At 39.4% G+C, this 27,806-nt stretch overlaps 1 protein-coding gene across 1 annotated transcript; it reads right to left on the bottom strand.

Moving 5' to 3' along the window:
• Positions 1-484: 484 nt before the first annotated feature.
• Positions 485-27,578, bottom strand: PSMB7 (proteasome 20S subunit beta 7). Its single transcript, XM_040607347.1, has 8 exons — positions 27,445-27,578; positions 27,239-27,332; positions 26,824-26,921; positions 26,373-26,513; positions 24,996-25,111; positions 17,195-17,253; positions 2,691-2,842; positions 485-709 (listed from the first exon to the last, which is right to left on the bottom strand). Exons 1-8 carry the CDS (start codon positions 27,504-27,506, stop codon positions 598-600), a joined length of 834 nt encoding a protein of 277 aa, XP_040463281.1. The 5' UTR covers positions 27,507-27,578; the 3' UTR covers positions 485-597.
• Positions 27,579-27,806: the final 228 nt, after the last annotated feature.

The raw sequence follows: 27,806 nt of genomic DNA on the forward strand, positions 1-27,806 counted from the left end.
ATCTACTCCACCTCCTGTTTTCTGCAGCTGAACAGCCCCTGATAGCCAGCGTTACTCCCTGCAGTAGCGCAGGCAGCAGCAGGTCAGAACCAGCCCCGTGCACTGTTTTCATACCACTTCTCGCTGTGGTATGTATCCATCAAAAACCCGTCCATCAACTGTAAACTGAAACTTGCCAAACTGGGCTTACGGGGAGTAGTTTTACCTTTGCAGCATTGTTCCTAGAGTCAAGTAAAAAAACAGCTCTTGTACTTTGTGGGTTTTCTTCCCCAACAACAGTGTGGTGCATGGTACCTGCTCCAGGAGCCTGGCTCTCTTTCTCATGCTAATACAGATCTTTTAGGGTTAAGTAACTAATTTCCACAGCACTGAAGAGAGGGGGTAAGACGTGCAAAACCACTGCAGCAAGCAAAACATTTTCAACAGTGTAAGAAGGGAAAAGCAGCAGCAGCAATCAGCGCCACATAAAAACACTAATGAGGAGAATGGTCAGAACCCTCTTTATTCTGAATCAGCCGTGTGTTTCTCTTGGTGCGGGGAGGCTTCTACACAACTCGCGCCGGTCTCCAGTGATGCGGAAGGGCTGCACGTGATGGCTCACGAAGTGTCCATCGTTTGTACAGTTTCATCCACCACCTCAAGTTCCAGGAGCGCTACATTCTCTGTGAGAACAGCAGTAGTTCCTTTTTCACACTTGTATCTACCATACCTGTTAAAGAAATAGGTGAAAATTAAGCACTGGAAGATGGCACTATGCAGGAAAACTCATTTAAAGTTTTAAACCTCATCAGCTTTCTCTAGAAGTTTCCTATAAAAATCCACAGTAAGTAAAGGAACTACCCTTACTGCAAAACCCAAACTTACTGCAATCACTGATGAAGCTTCAGACAAACCAGCTCTTTTAGGAAACACACAGTGGTTAAAAAAATAAATTGCCAAGTAACTGGAAAGGCTACTTTATAGAAATAAGCAGGATCTCACTATAGCATAGGATGTCCTAGCTGTGTACCTTCACTCAAAGAACAAGCTAGTTATTTTTTTTCAACTCTAGAATAATTCTATCAATGTATTAGCTTTGGGTGTCTGTGCCGCAGTTAGCTAACACTGAACGCAGCCTGTAATCAAGACACGCTTCTTAACTGCATCTGAGTAAGTTGTCACCCTTTTCACCCATTTATGGAGTAGAACCCAAAATCTCACTTAAAATGTGTAATAAGAACTCTCTCCTAACTGCCCCGCTATAGACATCTCCACTCAGAAGGAAGCATTGTGCTCACAGAGCTGTACAGCAAGGAATCCGAAGGACCCTTAACTGCAGCTGTGTGATCCTTTGTGGCATCTGCCTTAAAAAGAAGGGGAAAGCGATTCCTTTAAACTCTACTGTTTTGGCAGTGGATTGAGAAGTTGCACAACTTCTACAGGTACCATAAAAGCACACATTGCAAAATCTTTTAGCTGCCTGCGGGGCTGTGATTTCACTGATAAGGTGATGTCCACCAAGCAACATAGCTCTGCTAATGCTCAAGTTTTGCTCACTTTAGAATTTCTTCAGCACTGTAACCTGAACATTCAGTCTGACAAGATCCCATGATACACAAATGGTATACCTGGTTCCCAAAGTGTTCCGTACCAGACTGTTCATGACAGAAAATTTAAAAGTTTCGCAATTACTGCCTTAAGGAAACTAGCGCCAGAATAACAGCACCTTTGTGAAGGATTTGCAGTAGTCTCACATGCTGTGCAACCCTTCCGTGTGCTTTAAGGAAATGAACCCTGAGAATGCTAAAACCGGGGGGGCTGTACAGAAATCTTTTTGCTATGACTTGCCAAATAAAAGAGCCACAGAAAAAAACCCCAGAAGTTTCTTCAAAATGGAAATGGTTGGGAGAGGACTTCGATTAGGAAAGCATGAATGCTTACAAGCATTTTTGGTAGTTTGTTTATACATTAAATGGGACTTTAGTCCAACTAAAAAAACAAATCTCATGACTGCTGTATTTAGCTATTAACCGTAAACTGTCCTTTCAACACATCATAGCATATTCCTGGACAATTGTGGGGAAACTGTAGTGATCAAACCAATGTCTTAAAAAACAGTCTTAAAAATCTTGCACAGGGCATGTTTTCCAGCTGCTGGCTCGGAAGTCTCTCCAGACACAGAATAAACCACAACCTGGTAGTCACAGGCTGGGGTTTGAGTTTTCTCTTGGGTTTTGGTTTTGTTCTGCAGCGACTTCGTACCGAGTGCCAGGTTGTGCTGCCCAGTGCTGCTTTTTCAAATCCCCACGCTAAGACTGGGCAGGACCGCAGAGGGTAGAGTGGGGCCACCGGTCCTTCTGACACCACACATTTCAGCAAGAACACAGCAAAAAAGATGATGTTGCTACCTAGAATCCAAATACTGCTCAGTCACAAATGTAAAACTGTTACTTCCTCAAACTGCTGGAAACTCAAGAGCAGCCTCCTGGTGCAGTGAAGTTGTGGCAGGTGAGAACTCTTGTCTGTTTCCTTCATGCATCTGTACCTGCCACCAGCAGCCTCTATTTAGCTGCAGGTACAGCCATTAGGTGTGTTTTGTTTAGCTGAAATTCACATACAGATCTAGAGATTACTCTGACAACATTCAGTGTTACAGAAAAGAGGAACTGCTGGAAAAAGAACAGATAATGCACAGCTTCAGGAATACCAACCTTTCCCCCTTTTTGTTGGCCACATCATATGGACGGAGAAAATCCAACTTGTTCTTGCTTATAACGCAGATATCGATGTTGCTGCCAGAGCCCAGATCATTGTATATGCCGGCTGCAATGGCATCTCTCACAAGCTGTTTGGCTTCCTCTTCCTGGAAAAGTCAGAAAAGCTGTCACTGCACGAGCACTGGCATTTCACAGAGATGTTTGCCCATGTGACAGTGGAAGCTGTGAGCTCTCAGAATAATGCACGAGATACCAGCACCTTTTTAATCACCAAAGTACTGCAGAGCAGTAACCGTGGGGCTACCTACAGGGCCAGCCTTTTGTCCTGTTCATGATCCACCACCCCAGGACAGGTCAGACTTGGTAAAGACAGACAAGGAAGCAAAATTAAGATTTCTGTCTTAATGAATGGAGAAAATAAATTTTACAACATGTACATTACAAGTTCCCTATAGTGCCCTCTGTGTAACAGCTGCATACAAATTAAAGATTCATACTAGTCCAGTTAACAAGTCTTCCCTAGACAGGAACTATTTAATCATCCTCGGTAGTACCAAAATTATTTCTATCATTTTGTAACAGAGCTTGGTTGCAAAATTTATTCAGCTCATCTTAATAGTGTTGCAAAGCAGCCTTGCACTGTACTGAACTGAACTGGCTAGTATTTTTAATTCCTGTCCTGAACACAAGTGCAGAGAATTTGAAGAAACCTGCTGAAAACACTGGTCAAACTAGGTACCTGTGTCAAGATACTGCAATTTGTAGTGAAGTTCTCTCCATTTAAGTGAAGAAATTTGAAAAAATTTGCTACAGCTTCTTACACTTCAGAATTGTAACTAAAGCAAAATATATATTTAATAAGGTTCATTTAATGCATACTGTATATATTTCAGAAGCGTGTATTTCTAAATGACTTTGTACAACTAGTGGAATATTTGCAACAAAACCAGAACAGAAAACTGGAACAGGAAATAAAGCTCACTATTTTTATTGCTTCTGAAACCATATATTAATCCTGCAAGAGTTTTCATGTTTGCTCTCTTGCAGGTTTTGTGTATCTACCTTCTTTTCAAAGGGCAAACACACAGCTGCTAAAATATGCACGTGGCATGGAGCTGAGAGACATTTACTAGAAGCTACACAGGCTGAAACTGAGCGCAATTATCTGCGTTAACACAAACACAAGTAACATTCAGATGAGTCTTCTACAGTGAAACTTTTCAAATTCATCAGGCTCTCCATTAAAATATTACAACAGCTCCATAATAATAATCTTCATCCTCCCCCAATAAAATGCATGAATGGTATTGATGTGACAGCATCTGAAATACAGGTTTTGCTACGCCCGGTGGCCTTTGCCAAAGAGGCAGCATTACAGCTGCGCTGGCTCCCTCTACAGATCCCAGCAGGGCTTATTTTTATTTCAAAGGCAGCTCGCTGAAAAATAACCGATCAGATTCAGCGCTATTAGAAATCATCTGATAGAGCCAGTCATTCCTTAGTTTTGCACTGTAATTGAAGATGCTGAGCATGAAGAAATATTGCCAAACAACTTTCTGGGTGTATCATTTTAAATACTGTAACAACAAGGTACAGGCTTCTGTTCCCAGTACCTACGTGCGCCTGTCCTTGCGACAGAAGCGACGCTACTGCTTGACAAAGCCCTCCAAGTTCAGTGGTGGGGGCGAGCCCCCGCCCTACACCGCTTCCCGTGGCACCGTATTACCTGCTAAGAGAGAAAAGCAGCGAGGACGGGTCCTGCACCCTCAGCTCCACTGGAGCCTGTGCAGAGCAAGCACTAATGCTCAGTCATCTGGCAAAAGCATCCGAACACAAGGACAACAGACTGTGTCCACAGACACACACACCCACTTCAATCTTTTCAGTAGCCTTTCAGTACATACCAGAGCAGGTAAGACCCCTTATTTTTCTCAAACAAACAAACAAACTTGAAAATGACGACTACAGCACGCCTGTTCCAGTAAAGAAAGAATTAAGACAAACATATCTACGAACACAGAAATGTGGACTCTGTTTTAGCCTCAAGTAATTCACAGCAGTTGCAGCTCAGCTCAGCTCGCCCAACACGATCGTAACTGCGTGGTAAGTTTACCATGATCGCTTGTCATTGCTTTGCTGATACCTCACACCTTTGAGTAATCTTCCGCCACTAGACACCACGAAGCAAAGAGCAAATATTCAATGCTGATTTTGATCAATGAAGCTTTTTAAAATCTGCTTCGTTTTAAAGGCCTTGGCGTCCCTGCCAGTATCCTGCCACATGAAAATAATGATGCTGAGACCCACAGCCCGCTCCTAGAACGTCTGATTCAGACAGCAGCTGCACAAGCCCCAACGTACCAGTGCAGCTGAAGAGGAGCCCAAAATTAGCTCGGCTACAATCACGTCTGCTCCCTGTGCATACTCCACATTCTCCAATGGCCCTCTATAAAAGAGCTTGTTAATAACAGTATTCCTGTTCTAACAGCTTAATTAAGGTATTGACCAGGAGGGGGGCATTTTTTTCAGTAAACTATAGCATAAATTCTTATTTCACTCCCACTTTTATTAGTATTACTCTTTTTAAAAAAATAATATGAATTACACTTTCTACCAAGCTGACTATAAAACAGCCATGCTGTAAAAATAATTCCTGTATCTTGCTTCAGTGTTTTTGGTAATAAAACTCTGATAAGCAAGTATTTCCTCTTTCTGCTGACAGAAGACTGCTTTCACTGATTTGTTGCATGCTAGAGGTATTTTACTACTATAGTGAAAGTGAGTATACTAAACCAAAACAAAGTATGTGTAGATGTTTTAAAAATTGTTAGCAAAACCAGAATAATGTTAAGCTATTATGTAAGTGTTAATATAAGACAAGCACCGCAGCTTAGGAAAACTAAAGCAGATTAGTAGGGGCTTGTTTCACTCTGCCTTTAATCTTTTTTAGACAACACTGCATATATTCCAAAGTCCTCTCACTAATTTAAATTTCATTTACTTTTTAAGATGTACTCTATCAGCCTACTGTTACCAAAATAGTTCTAAAAATACCCAGTACAGCCAGTAGAGCTCAGCTGTAACTGCACCAAGGCATCCCCCACACTGAGGAAGTCCCAAATGCAATCTCAGCTCTTTCATCTGATATAGTGCAGCCTAGCTCATGAACCTGGAATAATTTTAATTGTAGAAAACGCTGTTTCAGGGCTGTTTACTCCTCTTTTCATAATTTAGGAACAGAACCAGAATAGCCACAAAAAAGATAAACAAAACCACCAAACCCCAGAACATTCCTTGATGGAAATCCTGTGCTCAAAGTTCTAGCAAGGCCTATTTTACAGTCGGGGGTTAGCATGGAAAGTGCTGACACGGTCTTACATGCAGGGGCACGAATGAGTCGCTGTAATAATTAATCTTAAAAAACCCTAAAAGTTCAGAGTATATAAAAGGAGCACTTCCTACTTTATGGTTGCAAAGACCAAGCTAACTGGGAATATCATTCTCTCGGGTCCACGCTGCTTCTTAAATGAGATTACAGTGAGAGTGATGTACTGCAATGCGAGTCAGTTGTGACAAGCAGCACTTTATAGAGCTATCTGTTTGTCTCCATCACCACATCACACAATGTGTCCCAGGACTCCAATGTGCAACTCCATTTACCACTACATGACAAATGGGCAGCACTTGTAAAAGGCGCAAAGAGGTCCAGATCAGCCGTGTAATGGTCACCACAGATGTACTGTGGTGCTTGAGGGGGGAAAACACAGACCCCCAAGTTCATTAAAGTGACCAGTAATGGATCTTTCAAAATGTGTCTTAGGAATAGTACAGTAAAGGCTAAAATAAATAACTCAGCATGGAAGGCTAATCTGAAATGGTGTTTGATAAATTATTTATAACACAGACAATTGTCTGCATTTAATATTGGCGCTACTGGTAGCATCTTTAAAAGATGATTTATGTGTTGTAATGCCATTAAGCTTTATATGGGCCCACTGCTGGCTATAAAGTCTGCTGAGATTTAGAGAATGAGTTTTAAACTGTCACTGCAACATCATAGTAGATAGAGCCTGTATTAAATCTTTACTTTAAACCTGTTATCTGGAGAGTTGCATTTTGTAGACACTCAAGAACTGATAGATTACCTCTCTACAGCTGCTATGCTGCAAGTCCCAAACAGCACCAATAAGGAACTTTTACACATTATTCTTGTATATGACTTGAAACAAGTTTCTCTTCTCACTTAAGCGATTTCCAGATTTCAAATGCTACTGAAGGAAAAAAGAAAAGAGACTTTACCCACAGAAGATGTGGGTATTTCTACATCATATTAATACTCTCTTTACTAATAGCTTTTAAACAAGTTTATCATTATGCCTCTGGCAGTAAAGGAAGCAGCTGGAACAGCTTTGCGAGTATTATTTCCTCCACATTTTGTAACTTCACAAGCAAGTTAAACAGGAGATGCCTTTTCCAGATTAAAAAACTGTAGAGAGGATTTTTTTTTCTCCTTAAATTCTTACTGAAGTGAAACTAATACCTTCTACAGGTCAGCAGTGTGCTGTTAGATATGTGACTCATACTGCAGTTGTCTAATAGCAAGTCTTATCAAGAATTTGAAATATCATGCACAACGAGTATTACTACAGAATGACAGTAACATTTTTTGTAAAAATAAAAAAAATTATAACGCTTATCACAACTGTCTCTTACACCAGAATGAAATTTGTTAATATTATATAGTGTAAGAAGCTGATCCTACTTAAAGTGGGAATCCACAAGACCCACATGGAAACAGAAGGGGGGGGGGGGGGGGGGGGGGGGGGGGGGGAAATCAGAAGCTGCAGGAAAGACAACGATAATAAAAAATAAATCTATAAAGGAGTGTTGGGAATTTGGGGCTAGGAAAGCGATACCTCTTGAAGGACATAAGCACCTACAGAAGCATAATTAGACTTTGGAAGAGTAATCGGCAGACTACAACATGTGAGAGGATATGTAAGTCTGCCTGTAGGGAGAAGCTGTGGTAGAGATCAATATGTAACTGGAAGCAATGCTAAAATCTGCTGGCTAACTCCAAAGAGATAACGAAACTGAGAAGCAGCAAAGTACTTTGCATTTTTCGTGTAACGGGAGGTTGAAAGACTCCATTAGTGAGAATGAATTTGTTTTGGCTATCTTTTGAAGCTGGAAAGGGGCTGGCACATGTAATTTAAACCACTCAGGTTTAACAAGTCTTCAACAACAAAACAAACAAACAAAAAAATGTATGCATTTCAAGTAGTACCTCATAAGCAGATGAATGACATACCTTGTTTCCCAATTTATTTATTCTTTAAATAGACCTATGCTACAATCAAATCAAAATAGTTTGCTTTCCTCTCATCTTGGATCAGGTGAATGAAATTTAAAAGTAGTCAGCCTTTTCTAGCTCCCCCCCTCAGCCTTCTTCCTCCACCATCTTTTGTTTCTGCTCTAAAAAGTCACAAAGGAAGTTAGAGGCGGAATGCTGAGATTTAACAGTCCAAACAATGCAAAACAGGCTACGTGTGATGAATATGTAGGACAGGATTCCAAATCAGAGAAAACAGGATTAAACTGACATGCCAAATGACCACAGCACAAAGAAACATTTACAAGATAGAAGTTGCAAGTAGAGAGAATTAAAGCAACGATCACACCAAAGGCAAAGGCATTATGAAAATCAGAATGTGTAAGATCAGCAGCATCTGTGAGACAGGGAGCTGTAAAACACAAAAATGGGTCCTGGGAACAAACACCAGTTTGTACGTAAAGAAGAATGGGCAGAAGTTACCAGAAAATTCCCAGCACATGATGGAAAAATTAAGGTATCTACAGATACCTGGGACTAAAACTGTGCCCTGTATAGGTATAAAGATGGCATTGCCTCCGTTCTACTGAATTTCAACTGTACGGTATTTTGGAATCATGTAGGCTCTAAAGAAAAAACTGAAATCTAGATAAATATATATCTTCAAATATTACATACAAATGTACTTAGTTTTACTTAACAGCTGTTAAAGACTAAGATAAACAGAAATTTAGTAGTTACTAAAGCAAAAGGGTGTGTGTGTGTGAAATGATAACTCTATTACTCTGCGTGTTATATAGCTAAGTTACTTTAAATCAAGGTAATGTGTATCATTTTATTTTCCAGTTCTGTTTCCACAACCTTGTTAACAAGAAACTGAAATGCTCCAAATCCTGAAACATTACTTTCATTCACTTGCAAGAAGGCAAGTGAATGACTTAGTATTTGCACAACAAACAGTATCAAGGACTCACTATTAAATACAATTAGAATTTTCTCTCCAGAATGCATCCTGTTCAAACACTGTGGAACACACATTCTGTTTGGAATGGTAACTTCAAGTAAGTTTATCTAAATTCTAACTTCTCTGCAAGTTAGAAAGCTGAACTTCTGTTTAAAAGAAAGAGGGGGAAAAAAGCAGAGGACAGTGAGTTACATACATGCTGTATTTCCTTGCACCACTGTACTACCACTCCACTCCTCCCTGGGCGCTTTCTCAAACTCAAGTCCACAGAGCCTGTCTGCGCCACCATCACCAATACAGTACATTAAAAGATAAAAACCCAACCTGCTTAAATCCCTGGATTACAAACACATCAGGTTTAATTAACATGCTGCCTACTTCACACACAAAAATACAGAAAAAATCGTTTTGTTTAGGAAGTAGAAATCTTCAGTACAAACAAATACGGCACGGGCAGGAAATTACACACAAAAAAAAATAAATCGGAGCACAGTACTGACCTCGCAGTCTTGTCAAAATTCAACAACCTGAGTTTTTTCACAAATGCACCTATATTCATTCATTAACAGATCACAGATTCATAGATCAGGTGATTCCCTACTGCATTTGATGTCAGTTTTGTTGTGAATAACATGTTAGTAAGTGTTTATTTTTCTAACTGTTTTCTACAAAGAACTTTTCAAATAAAATGCACCTTAGTCCCTAATTAATAGTCTCAGCGGTTACAGTTTTTTCATGTTCCAATGGTAGACGCCTGCAAGCCCAGACTCATCACCACCTCCCCCTTTCTGATATTGTACACCACACAAGTATAATAAACCATGTTAATATTTCATACCAGTGTGAAATATGCTGGAGTATCAATTCAACATCTGCTGTCTTTAGGGTACTGGCATCCCGCAGAGACACTTTCAATTTGTAATTGAGTTCTATACTGAATTAATCAGCAGTTTATCTTTTTTAGTAAAATAATGTCTTCCCCACTAACCTGGATTTACATTAACAATTTATGCCAAATTACCTGCCAAGGCAGGAAACTTATATGATTCGGAACTACTGTTCAATAACATTAGTTCCTATATATCATTCCTTACACGAAGATTAGTACACTACATATTTCCAGTGGTATAGAATTAAATTATACAAGCTTCTCTCACAACTAAGGGATTTCTTTTAATACTATTCCTATGCTCTGAACGAAGAACAAATAAGGGAATTCATTTAATCCACTACTACTTATGTCTGAGTGAACTTCATAGTTTTTTAGGGAACAGATTCTCAACACAAAAACTTGCTCAACAGGAACAGAGCTGTAAATCCTGCCAGGCTGCAAGTTCCACTCTAACAACACAGTATCCTCAGTTTTCTGTGCAGCTGCATTACTGCACAGTAACATACTGAACTTCAGCTACCAGAAAGTAGCCAGATATGTACACCATGCAAAAGATTACAGCTAAAATTAGTATATATTATTACTATCAAATAGTAATAATCATATAGTATCAAAAAATTATTATTCAGCAATAACACATCTGGCTTCAAGTAAAGCAAATCTCCATTCATACAACTACTACTTTACCTCTGGGGAAAACAAAACTACAACCAAAACCAAAACAAAACCAAAAAAAGAGGAAGGGAACGAAGGCCAGCATTTTATTTGGAACAAGAAGTCTTGGGCCCTCTGGTAATTTTTCCTTCCTAATACACCAAAACGCTCCATAACGCTTACTGGCTGGGAGAGAGTCTCCCCTGACAGCCCCAGTGACTCCCACCCTCTGCCTCCTTCCCATTCACTCTTCCCTGCTCAGACAGAAACTGCGCTCTGCCTCCACAGCCCTCGCCGCAGGAGGGGCACTCAGGCTTCGTGCCACGTGAAATATTTTCCAGTATGTTTTGCCTGTGTTCTGCAGTTATGGGAGATATACAAACTGAAACAATTTAAACTGGAACACCTGCTCCTGAGAAATGCATCAAAAATAATTACCTGTCCTACATCTACCCTGTGCAATGAAATGATCTCTTAACATGGAGCTCTGCTTCTGACTAGCTTGTCTACATTATTACATACAAAGTTTAAGTGTTACTTTCATAAAGGTGAAGAAATTGTGGCTCTTTGTCATGCAGCAAGGCCCAATTTAAACTAAGGTAAAATTTATTTCCATCGATATAGTCTGTAAACAGAAAAGTGGAAGGTGCTACTGGGTATCACTGCTAACCCAGACTGGTATTGTCAGCAGTTTCCCACCTGATTTCTGCACAGAAATTGTGCTTTGATATATTCAGAAAGCACACCTCAAAACACTTCTCCAGTAATCCTAGCCATTCCAGAGCACATCTAGGTAGCACATTTTATATCAGCCTCATATTTCCTGTTTAACGTTGGTTCCGCAAAGGAAATCAATCCAAGGCACAATCCTGTGAAAGAAGATGAGAACCGTACTAACTGTCCAATGTGTCAAGCAGGTTACCATAGAATAATTTTAATCTAATCTAAAAATAAGAAACAGCATGATAAGCCTTTATTTTCTGGATGACTGTATGCACTAACCTGACATTTACCCATGGAAATTCATGTCTCTGAAGGAGACAATAACACAGGTATGTAAGGAAAGCATGAAATCTGTATTGCCACGAGCTCTGTCAGAAAAGGCAGTGAAGATATGCCACTAGCAGTCTCAGTTATTGTCAATGGGTAATGAAATAAACAGATACACAGAGCACAAATACAAAGTACTTATTTTTGTTCACGGCCTCAGACTCCCCCACCACCACCACCACTTCCCCCCATTTACTTAATCTCTGTGTTTGACACCAACAGGGGTTCAAGTATCTCAGGCAGGCTCTCCTGCTTAACTCTGATAGTCTGGCTTGATCTCTATTGTCTGCTGTCTGAGTTCAGCCGACAAACCTCCCAGCAAGTGGTCACCTTCCTATGGAGTCATTAAACCTCTGAATGTCAGCTGGTGGGATTAGCCTGCAGACTTCCACACCTGAGCCCTATGGCGGGGACACAGGCATTTTGATCACCATCACTAATGAATACAGAATTCATATGCAGCTTGTCATTGCTCTTGAGCCTTGAATCACACAGATGCAGGCTAAATAAGACTGATGAGACAACTATTGTTGAAGATTACAGAGTTTTGACAGTTTCCAAAAATAGCTTAGTATTATTGTCAGTAGTTAATAAACAAAAATAATACCCACCATATTGAGGGACAGTAGGAAATACGAGCACAGAAACATTTGAATGATCTGTATGTCAGCTGTTTAAATATGGGAGAAAGTGACATGTTTTCATAACATTTTGTACTATGCCTGATGTATTTTTTTTTTACTGAAATAAGAGGTTCAGAGTGAAAGTTGCATTTAGACTACTTTTTACTTTGACACAGCAAAGATCATCAGCATATATTGAGCATCCAGCTGAATGCATTCTTTATGCCTCAGCCACTTCACTCTGGGGCTCTGGGGCTATCAAAAGTACCTCAAAAATCAGTGGCAAAACCAGAAACAACTGGGGGCCAGAAGAGCCCGAGTCAACACATTTTGCAACTTCCAGTCCTCTTCCTTCCTACAATTTCTTTGTGAACACACCTAATCTGACAGCTGCAACTATTAACTGAAAAAGGTCACTACCTCTGACTCCTCCTGTCTGCCCATCATTTCTCCTTTTACAGAGGACTACCCAAATCTGCCAGCTGAACTGCTCGTAAGATTGCTCCCTAACCCGTGTTTGTCAAAACCAAACAAGTTGGCAAAAGTAATCACTGCAGAATGATCACAAAAGCAAACCTGGCCAACAGGTGAAGGAGTGCAAATCTCTGGCAGGACAGCAAGACGCTGTTTCAGACAGCACAGCTGCTGCAGGAGGCTAAGTGCCTACACTCCAAGTGGAATATAGTCAGAACAGCCCTCTCTTATTTTTAATCTGTTCTTACTCCTCCAGAGTATTTTTGGTCTCATTCAGAATCACTTGACTTTCCACCACACTTTAAAAATGTTATAATAAATGACTGCAAATATAATCTCACATTTTCAGAGTGATCTATTTTAGAAATAATTCTTAAATATGTGCCAGACTACCTCATTCCATTTTTTCCCCACCTCCTCCATGTCCCTGAACTCACCACACAAAGATTTACTTCCCTTTCCCCACAATAGTTCTGCTTTTTGTGCCTTTTACCAATTCTCTTCCTTTTGGATCCTCTTCTGATTAAACCTGGCCATTTTGGTGAAATACCAAAGAGAAATGAAGTTACAAGCAGCCTGTTTCCTTACTTAAAGATGACGCTCTTGTCAGAAGGCTAGAACATAGCCTCACTGTACATCAAGTAATTCTACAAAAAGCTTCAACTTTTCAAACAGAACTCAAATACTAGCATAAAATAGGTAATACCCCACACACGCATCCCTAGGAATTCAACAACCGCAGTTCAGATAACCCAGAATTCTAGCAATTAATAGTGTAGACATTTTTTTCCCCAGATCATGATGGTTTCCATATCCACTGACTCGGAGTATTTCTTTACTATTGTTTAACACCAGAAGGCACGAATGCATTTGCAAAATCTGGCTGTAAGGCTTAAAAACCATGTGGCTACTCTATTGAAACACTACCGAAAGAAAAATTGGCTGCAATGAAAGATCTAAGCTCAAAACACTCTATTAGATGTGCTGTTCTTCCACTTACGTTTTTTAAACTAGATCTATAGCTGCCCGCATGACAGATTAATATTGTTCCACGGTAGTTAGGAGCTTGGCATTACATTTTTTGAAGCATCTACAGGCCTTCAGGGCTGAAAGTGTTCACATCTTCAGCAATCTATAATGGTTCCTCTAGAGGCCAGCACTTGCTTCATAATGAAACATGCCTCCATAAATCAGACTGCAGAAGTGGCACTTGTGTACGTCACCATCTATCTTCACAGTTTCTCTGAAGGATGTTGGGTAAAGATCATCTCCCAGCATTGAAACCAGGGAAAGGACCATCACAGTTGGCATTGATAAAGCATGTGCTACTTAAATCTGAAGACACACTAAGTCTATGGAAAAAAAACACATCCTGCTGGTGTTAGCATGCCTCAGGCAGTGGTAGAAGCTTCAGCAACTCATCTTCAAAAGGCAGAGCGCCAAGGCTCTAGAAACCTGCAAAAATTGGCTAAGCCTGCAGTCTTCTTTTTTATTTTTTTAATTTTTTTTTTTATTTTTTATTTTTTTAAGTTGAGCATCTTCAAAGTCTACAATTCTAACTGTAGGGCACAGCAGCTGCCACTGCAGATTTGATCCTCTCAGCTTTTGGCAGCTCTCAACTTGAAATTCTAGCAAAAGAATTTTTCAAGTTGCTATTATTGCCTGTCATGGATTTATAAATATTGTGCACTATCTGCTGTGGCATGGCTCTCATGGGACACCAGTGCATGCCAAAAGCATAACAGAATGAAAAACAGTTCCTATTCTTCAAATAAATGCTAATTTTTTTTAGCTGTGCTCACACGATGCGTTTGGTGATCAGCTTCAATAGTACAGAATATATATCAGAGGCAAAAAAGCTGATTGTCTTTTCCAGTAGTATTCAGCTGTTACTTTCATTAAGCTTGTTTAATTACATTCCAGATGCTAATTTGCAAGTCGATACCAGAGGGTGCAGGACAGTTTGCCTTTGAATCATTTTTCTGTGATGTGATGGTCTTGAAGCACACCACTACCCTCCAGTAGCCCTAGCAAGATATTCTGACAATTAGTGCAAAAGAAAGCAGCATTGATCTTGACAGAAAAATATTAATCCTCTACCCATTTTATTAAATTAATCTCCAGGAATTTTAAGTTTATCATTATTGCCATTTCACAGCAAGTTTTATGTAAAAATATATATAGCATACTTCAGATTTATTACATTTTAATTTCAATAGAAGTGTTGTTTGCTATTTCATTACTTTAATGGAAAAAAACAAACAACTGCCTTTAAAGATAAATATTTTCAGCTGGCAGCCATAACAGAATATGAAGAAGTGTTAAGAGTAGGGTTGAGCTCTATCACCCGAGACTTCGCTGGTTTAGTTAATACGATTACTGAATATCTAGTAGAAACAAAGGAAGGGTTAAGGTGCCTGCAAGTCTCAAAGATCCAAGTATCTATTTCAACAAATGGGTAGGCTGCATTGCTACATGCTTGTTATAACAGTGACTATCTGATGCCATTTATGGTTGTGTATGAAGACAATTTAATTAGGATGACCTTTCTAAATAGGAAAAGATGGAGATTTACCAATCTTTGGTTGCTCTTACACAAAGAATGACTTAAAATATAAGCTTGAAAACTAGCTGAGCATAAGGTGAAATTTTTAGTTTCATAGCACAGCTCTTTGACATTTGTATCTTTGAAAGTGGACTATTATGCTGTAGCTGTTGATTCCAAGGATTTGTAGTTCATATTTTCAGTATGAATAGCACACATGCCAAGCGCACTGTCACACAAGAGGATGGAAAAAGAGAGACACTGTCATTCTTACAGTGGCATGAGGGGAAGGAAAAATAAAAAGGTAGTCCATCTCTATCTAGGGGTTCTTCCTACCAGTCATCTAGCATAATGCTACTTACCGAAAAAAATTAAGCGCCCATTAAAAATATACCAGTATTTCCAATAGCATTTATAAATATACTAGAGGCCAGAAGTCCAGTATCTTCAGCTACTGCCCAAAATACTGCAGCAACACAGGAATCCTAATCTTATCTCCATTTTTGTAATTCTGCACACCTGCAACTATTTCATATATATCTGACAGGAACCAGTTGCAGGAATATTTAGAAAACTGCTTAATATTAACTCTTAAGCAGTTTAACAGAAAACTTCCCAGAAACAAGTTTGTTTGGGGGATGGAGTTTTTTGGTTTACTTTTGGGTGTTGTGGTTTTTTGTTGTTTGTTTTAAGTTAATTGTTATTATATGTCAAGTTTCTTCAGGAGATGTAACGAGGTAGGACAACAAATTTTTAAGTTTGATTTATCAACTTTAGAGAGTACCTCAGTGGACTTACAGGACCTTCACCTGAAAATACAGTGCATTTGAAGGGGAGGAAGTGATCCACAGCAGCTGCATGACAAAGATGAGGAACATCTGAAGACCTTTTCTGAAATAAATCAACTGTTTCCTTTCCACATTATTCGATACTGAACAGCTGTAAGATTTGTCATACCTGCATTTTACACTGAAATGGTTGCAACTGTTAGTGTTACAAGTCATTTTTAATGAGTTAAATTTTCATTTGTGTTCAATTCTCATTTTTTTTCTTTACTGTGAAATTATTAATCAATGGGAATGAGAAGGAGCATTCACAGAAAGTCAAGAGATTAATGTGGTTTAAAACAGGGCTTGACATTACCGAGGCATTTTACAAAATACACTTACAGAACGCCCTTTAATTGTTTTGGGTTTATTTTCATCAATGGTCTGTCTGCAGAAAAGTGGATTTTTCACTGGTTTAGTTTAGCAGGCACTGAACATCGTGTAACTAAGCGTAAGGAAATACCACAGATAATACAAAAATAATGTACTGCATACATTCGTAACAGAATAGCTGGTTCTGATCTTAATCATGACACTCCGGCTTTTAGCTCTCCTGAATGATTCTCTATAACGAACAAACCAATGTTTTCCAATTTTTTATCAAGATCATCAGCAGAACACAAACAACCCACAACCTTATAAATCTGATAATCAGTCTTTAAGTAGGTATTAAAAAGTGCAATTACTAGTTCTGAACGTACCCAATCAACCAGAAATCTAACTGGTTTCATATACTACTTGAACATTTTTTATTTTACAATCATGCATTCTCTTTTCAAGACTGAGAGGGAAGGACTGACTACTGCCAGAAAAACAGCAATATTGACTACGCAAGAGCTGTTAAATTCTTGGAGTCAGCTATAATCAGTAAGCTGTATGTTTTTAGTTTTCACCTATATTCAAATCACTTAAGTTTTTCCATATATAAATTTGCAAGAAGCTACATTCCTTTAAATTTATTTACCCATCAATTTCTACAGCTTTGCAGTAAGCTGACATTAGTACCTTTTAAATGCAGGGAACTAAAGCAGATTTAACTTTTTTAAAGCTTCAAACCTTTTAAATTCTTATAATCATAAGGATGAGGAGGACTGAAGGAAGAAGCACTGAGGTTTAACAAAAAAAAAAGTTTCTTACCTCCATGTCCGGTTTGTATTTATCTTCAAATACTGCCATAGCCGCTAATGATCCAGAACCTACAGTAACAAAATTAGGACACTTATTTAAGCAGTGTATTTAGATATAGCTTTTTTTAAAAAAAAAAAAAAAAATGTATCAGCAGCAGAAACCAGACTGAAGTCTACCTTAGCTTATTACACACTCTAAAGCGTCTACCCTCTTTAAGTCCAGCACCTAATTTAATCCTAAACTTACAGCTAGCGTACACAGACTTGTCATGGTCCGCATTCTGACAGCCTTTTTCTTTTTACTATTTTGAACACTATATGAAAATGAGGTTTAAAAAAGAGAGCTAACTGAATGCCACAGTTTGTAATTCCTACTCCTCCATTTCTCCTGTCCCACTTTTGTGCCTGGCCACATTAGAGGGTATGTCACTTAATACCAAGACACTCGGAATGAATAGATTGCTTTAACGAGCTGCCCTGGCACAGTCACCTTTACACATGGGGATGAGTAAACTAGCAATGGTAATAGGGTAGCTGGCTGCTGCCATCAGGTTATTTCTCATATCTACTTTTAAACAGTTTATTATGCATTTACTTTGTGCCATTATTTTTACACTGAACAATAACAGCTGAACAGACAAAATGACAGATATGAAAACATGAGTTTAATGTTACTTCTCTTAAAGGATGCGGTGCAAGTGCAGTAATGGAACAGAAGCCATCTCTACCCCAAGCACTGTAACTGCAGCTGTTATAAATGTGTTTTCCATAAAATAATGCAAAAAGCAGTACAATACCATTTGAAACTGTAAACTTGCTTTGTTCAGAAACAGTGAGTCTTCAGGAAGATATCTTGTCTGTCTGTGGCCCTAACCATATTTCAGAGAGCACTACTTTTGGGGAGTGAATAAAGTTACCTGCAATTTTTTACTCCAATTAGAAGATTTTTTGGCATTTATTACTTTTTAACTTGTTTTGCATACTGCTATCTGTTTAGCTGGGTCACAGAGAAAGCCATATTTTCTATTTAAAATGATTTGTGTATATCGCTTGACCACCTCAATGGTTTACTGAAAGAAAAAGGCAGCGATTAAACAGTTTCAAATGAGGTGTCCTGCTGATTTTATCAAGTCTGCTGAATGTATAATGAAAAAGGAGAAGCTGACAGTGACACTGTTGAGAAAATACAGACTACCTTATCTGAACCATTTAAGGAGGTCCAATTATAGATCAAATTTAAAGGGTAGAAACAGCAGATTTACAGACACAAATCAATGAACATGGTAATCCCAATGAATATGACAGATATTCCTGTTACAGAATATTGCTGTGGTTGAGGATCATTACCTTTACAGTACCAAATACATCACATCTAAAAGCAGTAGGACACTCTAAGCATGTACTTGTATTACAGGCAATGACTATTCATTTACACCTTGGAGCAATACACGACTCCATTTTTTTAAATGCTGAAACTGGAAAAAAGGAAGATTTTTAAGCAACTAATAGCAGAAATGAACTGCTGATACAAACAGCTGATATCACAGAACAAGTCATAAATACTGATCCTTCAAACAAGGTCAAAGTAAGGTGTGTTCCAAAACAAATACAGGACTTTAACCATAAAATAATTATTCCTGTGGAATGACACAGGAATGTTTCTAGCGGGGGGGAATATCGGAGATACTGTCTCAAACGAAGACCACAGTAAGCTGCGCTCAAATGAAAGCCCCTGCCATATGCAGAATGGGAAGCCTCAAACCTAGAAAACAATCTTACCCTTGGATAAGGGTCCTTTGAAAATAATAGAATATAGAGACTGAAAAATGTGCAGGAATGAAGGTATAAAAGGCAGTATCTGACAGAAAATACTGCATCAGCTACTGAGCTAAGAAGAAGTGGTCTTAATTTCTTAAAACTTCTACTGACAAATAAAAATACTGCAATATTTACATTATTGATCAATTTTATACATGGCTCAGAATGGATTTACTCTTCCAGCTCCTTTTTAAAAGAAAATTCCCAAAGATCCTATGAGCAAGAACTCAGCAGACTTAAGGAGGGGGAACCAACTTTATGTTACATTACATTAAATCTTTTTATACATAAAGAATTTCAATTATTTACCTCACTATGTTACCAAGAGCAAATAAAAGCCAAACCTAATGTCACCTTTAAATAAATACACGCAGACAGTCCTATAATGTAAGTTTTCAAAGAGTTGTTGAAAGTCTTAATTAAACCTACATGCAGACATTTACATCTGAAAACCAAGGTCCCAAGGAGGTTCTAAGAGAACAGGAAGTAAAGCTAGAAAAGCTGAATAAACTCATTTGTTTTATACTCTACTGCTTATAAATCCTAAACATAAACTTTATAAGCTTGCATTTTTTAAAAAGTGCCTTAGCAAGAATCTCACAGCATAGCTAACCATTCTCTGAAAGAACAGATTTGTAATCTTAAATAGCACAATGAAAATTCTTTACTCTTACTAGCACCAGATGTAAATGTCATGCTTTTAAAAAGACAAATATACGTATACTTCTGAGTTTCTCCATCAAAACAAATAATTTGCTGTTTGACAACAGCAATATAAACTGTTTTTTAAAATACTATTGATGTGTATATATTCACCTGCAGCACATTAACTACAAAACCTCCCTCAATCCCCCTATTTCCATTGCTGGTGGACTGAAACCTCATCACTTGACTGTCCACGCAGAAATGCAGAAAAATGCAGTAAACAGTTGCTTGTGAGCTTAGCTGCAAACTTCACTATCCAATTACACCAACTTCCCTGTACTTGTCAAATTCCATATACAATCCAAACAACTCCACAATGTTCCAAGGAGTCCAACTGACTTGTGAAAGCTATGTGTTGTAACAGGAGAGCTGGCAATAAAATCTATGAACTTAAGTAAACATTGGAAGCATGGTTTTCTTATTGCAGTACCTATGAAAGTACAGAAAACTTAGATATTAAGGGTCTATGGAGAACTTGTTTGTACGTGGGGAAACAGCTGTTCTCTTGTCCATGTATTCAGTGCCCACCAATAATTCATTTTTAACAAGCATGCTTTGCCTTTATGTAGAAACAAGTCTTAACAATTCCCAAACATAACGTCTGGAGAAAGATAAAATCCAAACATTGCAAAACACCATCTATTAAACAGAGATAGATGTTCCCACCTCATACATGCACTAACTGATTTAAGTCACTACCAGTTAGGAATTCAACATTGCTGAGATGCAGCAGTTCAACCTCAGATCTATTAGAACATTCAGGAAAGCTGTGAGATGATGGGTCATTAGTTTCTTTAACTAAGCTCAGATTCAAAGTAATACCAAACCAGTTATTTACCTTAGGTAACTTCAGTTTGAAATCTTACCAACACACAACCAATGCAGAAATAGGAAAATTCTTTGCTGTACTTTTTTTTTTTTTTTTTTCACATGTTGGAAGTTTACAACTGTTCTGTGTATGAGCAATAATAACAATTAAAGTGTAATTGGTAAAGTCGTCATGTATTTGTATTATACAACATACAGGAATAAAACCCTTTTGCCTACATTTTTTTAAAGCCACTAACTGCTATGAACGATTACACTTCAACAAACACGATCATCAAGATAGAGATGCCATACCAATTCCAAAGAACTTATTCTGCATATGTTTTCCGTAAGCTACACTTCAGAAACAAATATTCAGAAAATATTAATCGAGCATCTAATTACATAAATATACTGATTACCAAACAAGTTATAAAAACCTAAAGAAACTGAGATTCAAAGATCTACTCTGAGACAAATGCTTTTCAGTCTGATAATGAGCATGAGCCAAGTTATGACACTGTAAGAGATTTTTATTTTCTTCTTTAAGAAACATTAGTCATTTCATAAGTTTCCACAGCTGTTATTAAAAAAATTCTGGACTCAACTGTGAGTTAAAAATCCCATCTGGTTGTTACTCAAGCAGTTGTACCACTTCAGTATTGATTTAAAGTGAAAGACAGTTATTGATACATAGCAAAACAACCCAGGCAACAATAATATCCACCATGTTTTGCAGCTGCAGTAGCTTTTCCAAAACAGATGAACTGGATCTTTTTAGCAGAACATTCATTGAAGACAACTTATTGCTAAGCACAGTCCATTTTCATCACCCAAGGACCTGTTTGCTACCTCAGCCTGCCACACTAGAGGATGTACAGAGCCTTGAGAGAGTAACATTTAGCACTTCCTAATCCATCACTGTCAGGGCTCCCTGACAGGGCATTTATTCACACACACTCATTGTTATTCAATTTGCTGTTCATTCTAGGTAAAAATTCGGTGATCTCCACAGCCCCATCGATCGGGATCATTTTTCAACCTGGTTCCTGGCTGAGGGGCTGAGTCTCAGCAGTGGTAGTGCTTGCTCTGCAGGACAACATTGCCAATGCATGAAGAGCTGATTTATGAATATGAAGCAACACTGGTACCAAGGGATTAGCTTTAGCCACCAGAGACTACTGGAACATACTTACTGTTTCCGAAAGCTGAACTACAGACTTCAAGTGCTTTAATTTTATGCATGCATTTCATTATAAGTCTTGGCCAGAAGCTTTCCTAGACAAGCCAAGCAATCAGACTATCTTGCATCGTTTGCTGAAAACCAATTTTGTCCTTTGTCAGCATAAACAGTTTAATTTGATGTTTTCACTCCTGAGTAAGCACTGAGTATCTTTTAAATCTCCCTTGCAAGGGAGGACATCACTCTCCAATGCATTAAAACACACATAACCCCAATGCCTCGCCCACCTTTCCTATTTAATACTGAATTTCTATAAATTCACTGGCCCAAAATACCTACCTTGAGTTAATAAACTGCCCTTAGAACATCTGGAATAAATAAACATTAGCCTAGTCTAAATAAGATCAAAATACTACTACCTCTGGATTTGACATTTGACACTTTTCCTCCTGTCTCAGCTCTATCTTTCATTATATCCATAAGCTAATTTTTTTACTAAAACGTATCCTAGTCACCAGAGAAAGTATCAGTGTACCAGGTGTTGAGATGTAAAGGACATTTATGCCAAGAAGGGCTCTGTTTGACAGCATGGCCAGAAGAAACATGCAATCACCAGACACAGACTTGGTACAGTGGAAAGCAAACTAAGTTTATGCTACAATGAATTTAGTCCACTGATACTCTACTTCCTACTTGTTTGAACTTACTCTGCTATTATGTTGTTTTTGAGGAGGGAAGGGGGAGCAGCCAGGATTTTCAGAAATGCTGCATTTTAAAGCTTTTAAAACATAGGCAGGGAAGTAACCATGCACATATGGAAACCGTGTGACTTTATTCAGGCTATCAACCACTAGCAGCTATTAGTATAGAGTCAGTTTAGTTTTACAGTTTACTATACAGTATCAGGTATAAGGCAATTATATAAAAAAAAAAAAAGTAAATGCCCAATTCTTAAATCAAAGGCTGAACAATGACATCACATGACTGTTACACTGATTTTATTTGCCAAGTGATCTGCCAGTTCCTAAGGTACTGGCACCATCTATTGGTCCCATACCACCTCTGCAGAATTTCTGCAAGTTAATCACAGTTTTCATTATACAGTCGACCAGATAATTCTGTTTAACAGCTGCACTGTTTTCGTAGTGCAAAGATCCAGAAGAAAAAAACTTTAACATTTCCAAGACTACAGTAACCAGCTGATTTACTAAGAGATGCCAACCATGAACAGAAAAATACTAACTGAAAGTTATATTTTCCTATCACAGACTTAACTCCATCAGACATAGGCTCAATCTGATTTACTAATCTGACACACTTCATTTTCAGATCAATTTTCTTCTCTGATATATTTGGGGTCCACATTAGACTTCCATAGCTCTACCAAAACAAAGCTTTCATTTAAAGTCATCCAAGTCTGCAAAATAAAACACAAGTCTGAAATGATAGTGTCTTCTGAGTGATCAGAGAGCAAAAATGATTGGGACCCTTGTTATGTTTGGAATTTTACTTTTTCCAGACATTCTCAGTAGGGCATTAACCTTAAAAGCCACAGATGAAACTGCACAAGAATATTATTAGATCAGAAGGTACTAGTCTCTTACCAGTGTCTCAGTGATACCTCTTACCATTTTTTACCCTTTATTCCCAGGTTATTGCCTATAAATCACAAAAGACTTCAGAACTAATCAAACAAGCTGACACTACTATTGAAAAATACTCCCTTTGCCAAAGACCGGGCAAGTTCTGTAATATTTCAAGATGTGTGTGTCCTTCCCTTCAACAATGCATGTGTTATTTGCCTTCTCAAAAAAAATACAAGGATGATGGTGATCACCAAGACTCTCCTGCAAATCACAAAGCTTACTGTGGCTTATTATTTCAGGATTCTTACACCATAAGGGACTCTCCAAGCATCCCTCAATAATTAAGAAACAGAACAAGACATCTAAAGAAACAATTTTATCTAGGGGACACGAACAGAGAATAGTTAGAAGACATGAGAAGAATGACAAGTTAAATTCACAAATCAATATTAGAGATGAAGATTTTGTATTCTTTAATACAGTGTCTTCCTGAATATACTAAGAGGCTTCTAATTGGGTTGTTTAGCAAGAACACAAGCAGAAGGGTATACGCTCAAGAGCCACTTCACAACTTGAAATTACTGCTACTGCAAAGCAGCACTGAGGAGTTCAAAAGTTTAATTCTCTTCTGTAGGTATTGTTCATCTCCTTCTGCAGAACTGTGAAGTAATGGAGCAGCATTTCTGCTTTTTCAGTGAGACAAAGACATTCCACAAAAGCTACCTATAATTTGTATTCTGCTACCACAAAGTACTTGTTTCCACGTACTTATTTCCACATTCTTCTTTATAGTTAAAAAAAAAACCACAACAGCAAATTAAGAATATATTTGTCAAGACTGTATTTTACAATATATCCTGAACATTGCTTTTGTAATTGGTCTTGAGGGTGGTGTACATACTGCTAAAGAAGCATGCACAAATCTGTCGTTTCAGCTTTGAATATTATCACAATCCCCAATATGAAACTGAATGAGACATACACACAACTGTATACAGCTACAGCTCAAATTACTGCCATTACAGAAAGCGTTACACGGAGAGAAGAGCTGGGGTACCAACACTTAATAATCTGATGGTGGGTTACTATTGTCAAGTTGACCCCAGCAATAGACAGAACTCAACTTCTTTATTAAGAAGCCCCACACAGTAGTTAAAACTAATTGTTATATGTAGCAAGTAAACCAGGTGTTGCTTCACTACAATGAAGTGACTTCTTGAGTAAAATTAACTGCTGCTTAGCAAGAAACACAGAAATACAACAGTCCCAAAGCAGAAGTAAAGCACATTTTGATTCCTAATGGAACTACAGAAAAGCTTCAGGCAGCATGCAATTCCCCAAGTGAGACTTCAAATGAACCATGAGTTAGGACTGTCTGCAAATCAAGTTTTTAAGGATTTTTTTTTCCCCTCCACACAAAGTTCTCTTGCTTTAAGGTACGCTCGGGAATGCACACAGCAACTCTCCTAACACCAGTTTTTTGGCAGTTTAGATTTAAATAGTATATAGCCCATGTTTTTAAAGTGGTAGAAAATAAACAGAATGGTGCATCTGCCTTAGAAATACAAGTACAACTTTGTATTTGAAGTCTGAGGTCTGTATAGCTCCCAGCAAACAACAGAATTTAAATAAAAACACTTTAAATAATAATTTGAAGTGTTTACCCTTTTTACCAGGCAGCTATGTTATAATACTGAGGGAGTATCACTTACCCATGGTAACATAGGGCAATTTGTCAGTTGATCCATGGGGATATATGCTGTAAAGGTGAGGTCCTGTGACATCTACTCCCCCTAACACCAGGGCAGCACCAATGTAGCCTTGGTACCTAGGAGCAAACGTTTAGATGCAAATCTGAAAGTCCACAATAAAGTTGTGATTCTTTTTAACACAACTTATGAATTTGAAAATTTTTCCATGACTATACCAGGTGCACCTCTGTAACAGAAAAGACTGCTTTTACTATTTGTGAGCAGCAGTTTTAATTAACAGAAACTTACTAAAATACGGTGTATTTCAGTCTCAAGCAGAACAAACAAGCAGGCTGGATGATATATTTGTGCTAACAGGGAGAGAACCTGGGTTAGTTTTCAAGCCTTAAATTAAATTCCTGTATCTGCAATTATGTTTTTATTCAGATATTTTAAAGAAAATATATTCCTTCATTTCCCCCACAAGATGTTCTTGGCTGCTTTTAACTTCTTAGTTTACTGCTTTCAACACACCTAAGAACAGGCTAACTGCTTAGCAATACAGCATTAAGCAACCAAGCTGAACTGTCATCATTTATCTCAGTCAATTGGTTGCACAAAACATTTTCTTTTCATTGCTTTATTGCACCTTCCCGAAGACTTTCCAATAGTTTGACCAATCACTACCTTTAATACATTTACATCATTCTTTCCTTCTATTTCAACAGAATTTTTTACTTCTGTAAGAGACAGCACTAAACAGCACTGGAATACTTAAAAGGTTTGGAGAGTAGGCCCCTAATGTAAGGGCACGTTCTACATCATGCTGCCAGATAGGAAGTTCAACTGCACTGCCTGTTTGCAATCTGTCAAGCGATGAGATGAAGTTTTAGGATAACTGCTGTACAACTTCCAAACATTTTACTTATTTATCTCACCACATCAATGGCAGACCTCCAAACTAAAAGCTGTGAGCTTCAGATAGTTAAATACTTTATTTTGAAAGTAAAATACATTTTGAGGTACTGATTCTACTAGAAGTCACATGAAATTCTCTATTTTAGAAGTTCACACATTACAAGGTTATTACTGGTCCAGCCATGTCACCAGACACACAACAGTTTTCCTTGGTGTGACCAACAGTTTATTAAACTACTGTCCTTCTATTTTTGCCATGTAAACACCAGCAACACAGTACGACTACAGTGTCAATTCTCTAATCCACCACAGATTTGATTTCTCTTCTATCTCAGTTCAAAACCCTACAGAACAAAGGACAATTACAAAATCTTTTATGAAGGTGAAAGAGGCTGAGGAAGGATGCTCCTTCACAGGAGCTTAAATACTATACAGTGGTTTTAACAGCATTGTTAATAAGCAAGAAACCCATTCCGCTACCTGAAAAGCATTTGCTTTAGCATTCGATTAGCTGTGACAACTCTTGGAAGTCGCCCAGTAGATAGCGAATGGAGCTCCAGATTGGAAGAAATCAGCTGAGTTGTCATATCAGTATCGGCAGCTGTTCCAGCACCACAACAACTGAAAACATATTATGAGCAAGTTAGGAAAAGGTGAGGGGTACAGGTGAAACAACTCTTTGCTTTATCCAACTGCTAGAAGTTTTCTTATTGTAAAATTGAGGAAATTACGTTCTCATACTGTCAGTATTTTCAGAGCATGAAACAAGATAACCTGTTCAAGTGTAAATGAAATACTGAGAATCCCCAAGCCTCGCTAATCAGTTATCATTTTCAAGTACACCTTAGTGTTTGCCATCAGCAAAGGACATGGCTAAAAATCTCAATATTATTACCAATACCATTACACAAAAAACAGGTTTTATACTTACTAGATATTAGGGGAAATGAAGTGTATTTTTGAACAGTTCTTGTCGGCAACAACCATTCCTTCCGTTGCTCTTGTATCTGCTCCGAGGACTATGCCATCCTGCAGAAAGAGAGAATTATCCCAAAGCCTCGCTCTCCAAAGGGGACCTTTCTGGCATCGACGGCGAGACCGGCTGTACAGCCCGGGACAACCCGCGGGGGCCCCACCGGGAATGACTCAGCAGCGCGGAACCTCCACCAGGAGCCGCTTCCCGACGAGGCCTGCCGCGGGGCCGAGCGGCCTGCCCCCGGGGCCGGCGGGGGGGCGACTGGCGGCCGCGCCCCGGCCCGCTCCGGCCTGGAGGGGCGGCCCACGGCCCGGAGCGGCCCCCCGGCACCTCGCAGCGGCCAGCAGGCCACGCCCCGCGCCCGCCTCACCTTGAAGACGACGCCGGCGATGGTGGTGCCGGTCTTGCGGGCGGCGGGCAGCCGCAGCCCCTTCTGGCCCAGCTCGGCCTCCAGGAGGTTGTTCCTGCAACACAGGGCAAGAAGTGGGGCCGGGCCGAGGGCTCCCCCCAGCCGCGGCCCCTGCGACCCGCAGCCACCCGGGCCCAGCAACCCGCCCGCACCTCACCGCGCCTCACCGAGCGCAGTTATCGAAGCTGAAGCCACCACTCGGCGCCTGCAGCACGGAAACCGCCGCCATTTTGCCGTTCCAGTGAGGGACGGGGGGGCTGCCGAGCACTTCCGGGTCAGCCGCCGGCGCGCGCACGGGGGCGGGGTGGCTGGCGGGGGCGGGGCCTGCGGGCCCACCCACCCCGTCCCGGCGGCCCGTGAAATAGCGGCGGGCGGAGGGCAGGTACCGTCGGTGGGGACGTGCCTGGCTCCGGGGTGCCTCGTCACAGGGCTCAGCCTGGCCCTGCAGCTGCCCTCGAGGGAAGGCTTCGTGCCGGGCGCGGCGGAGCCTGCGCAGCCCTGTCTTGGTTTACCTGTAGCTTACGCTGAG

The sequence above is a fragment of the Falco naumanni genome, chromosome 9 (genome assembly GCF_017639655.2).
Source record: "Falco naumanni isolate bFalNau1 chromosome 9, bFalNau1.pat, whole genome shotgun sequence".
In the NCBI taxonomy this organism is placed as follows: Eukaryota; Metazoa; Chordata; class Aves; order Falconiformes; family Falconidae; genus Falco; species Falco naumanni.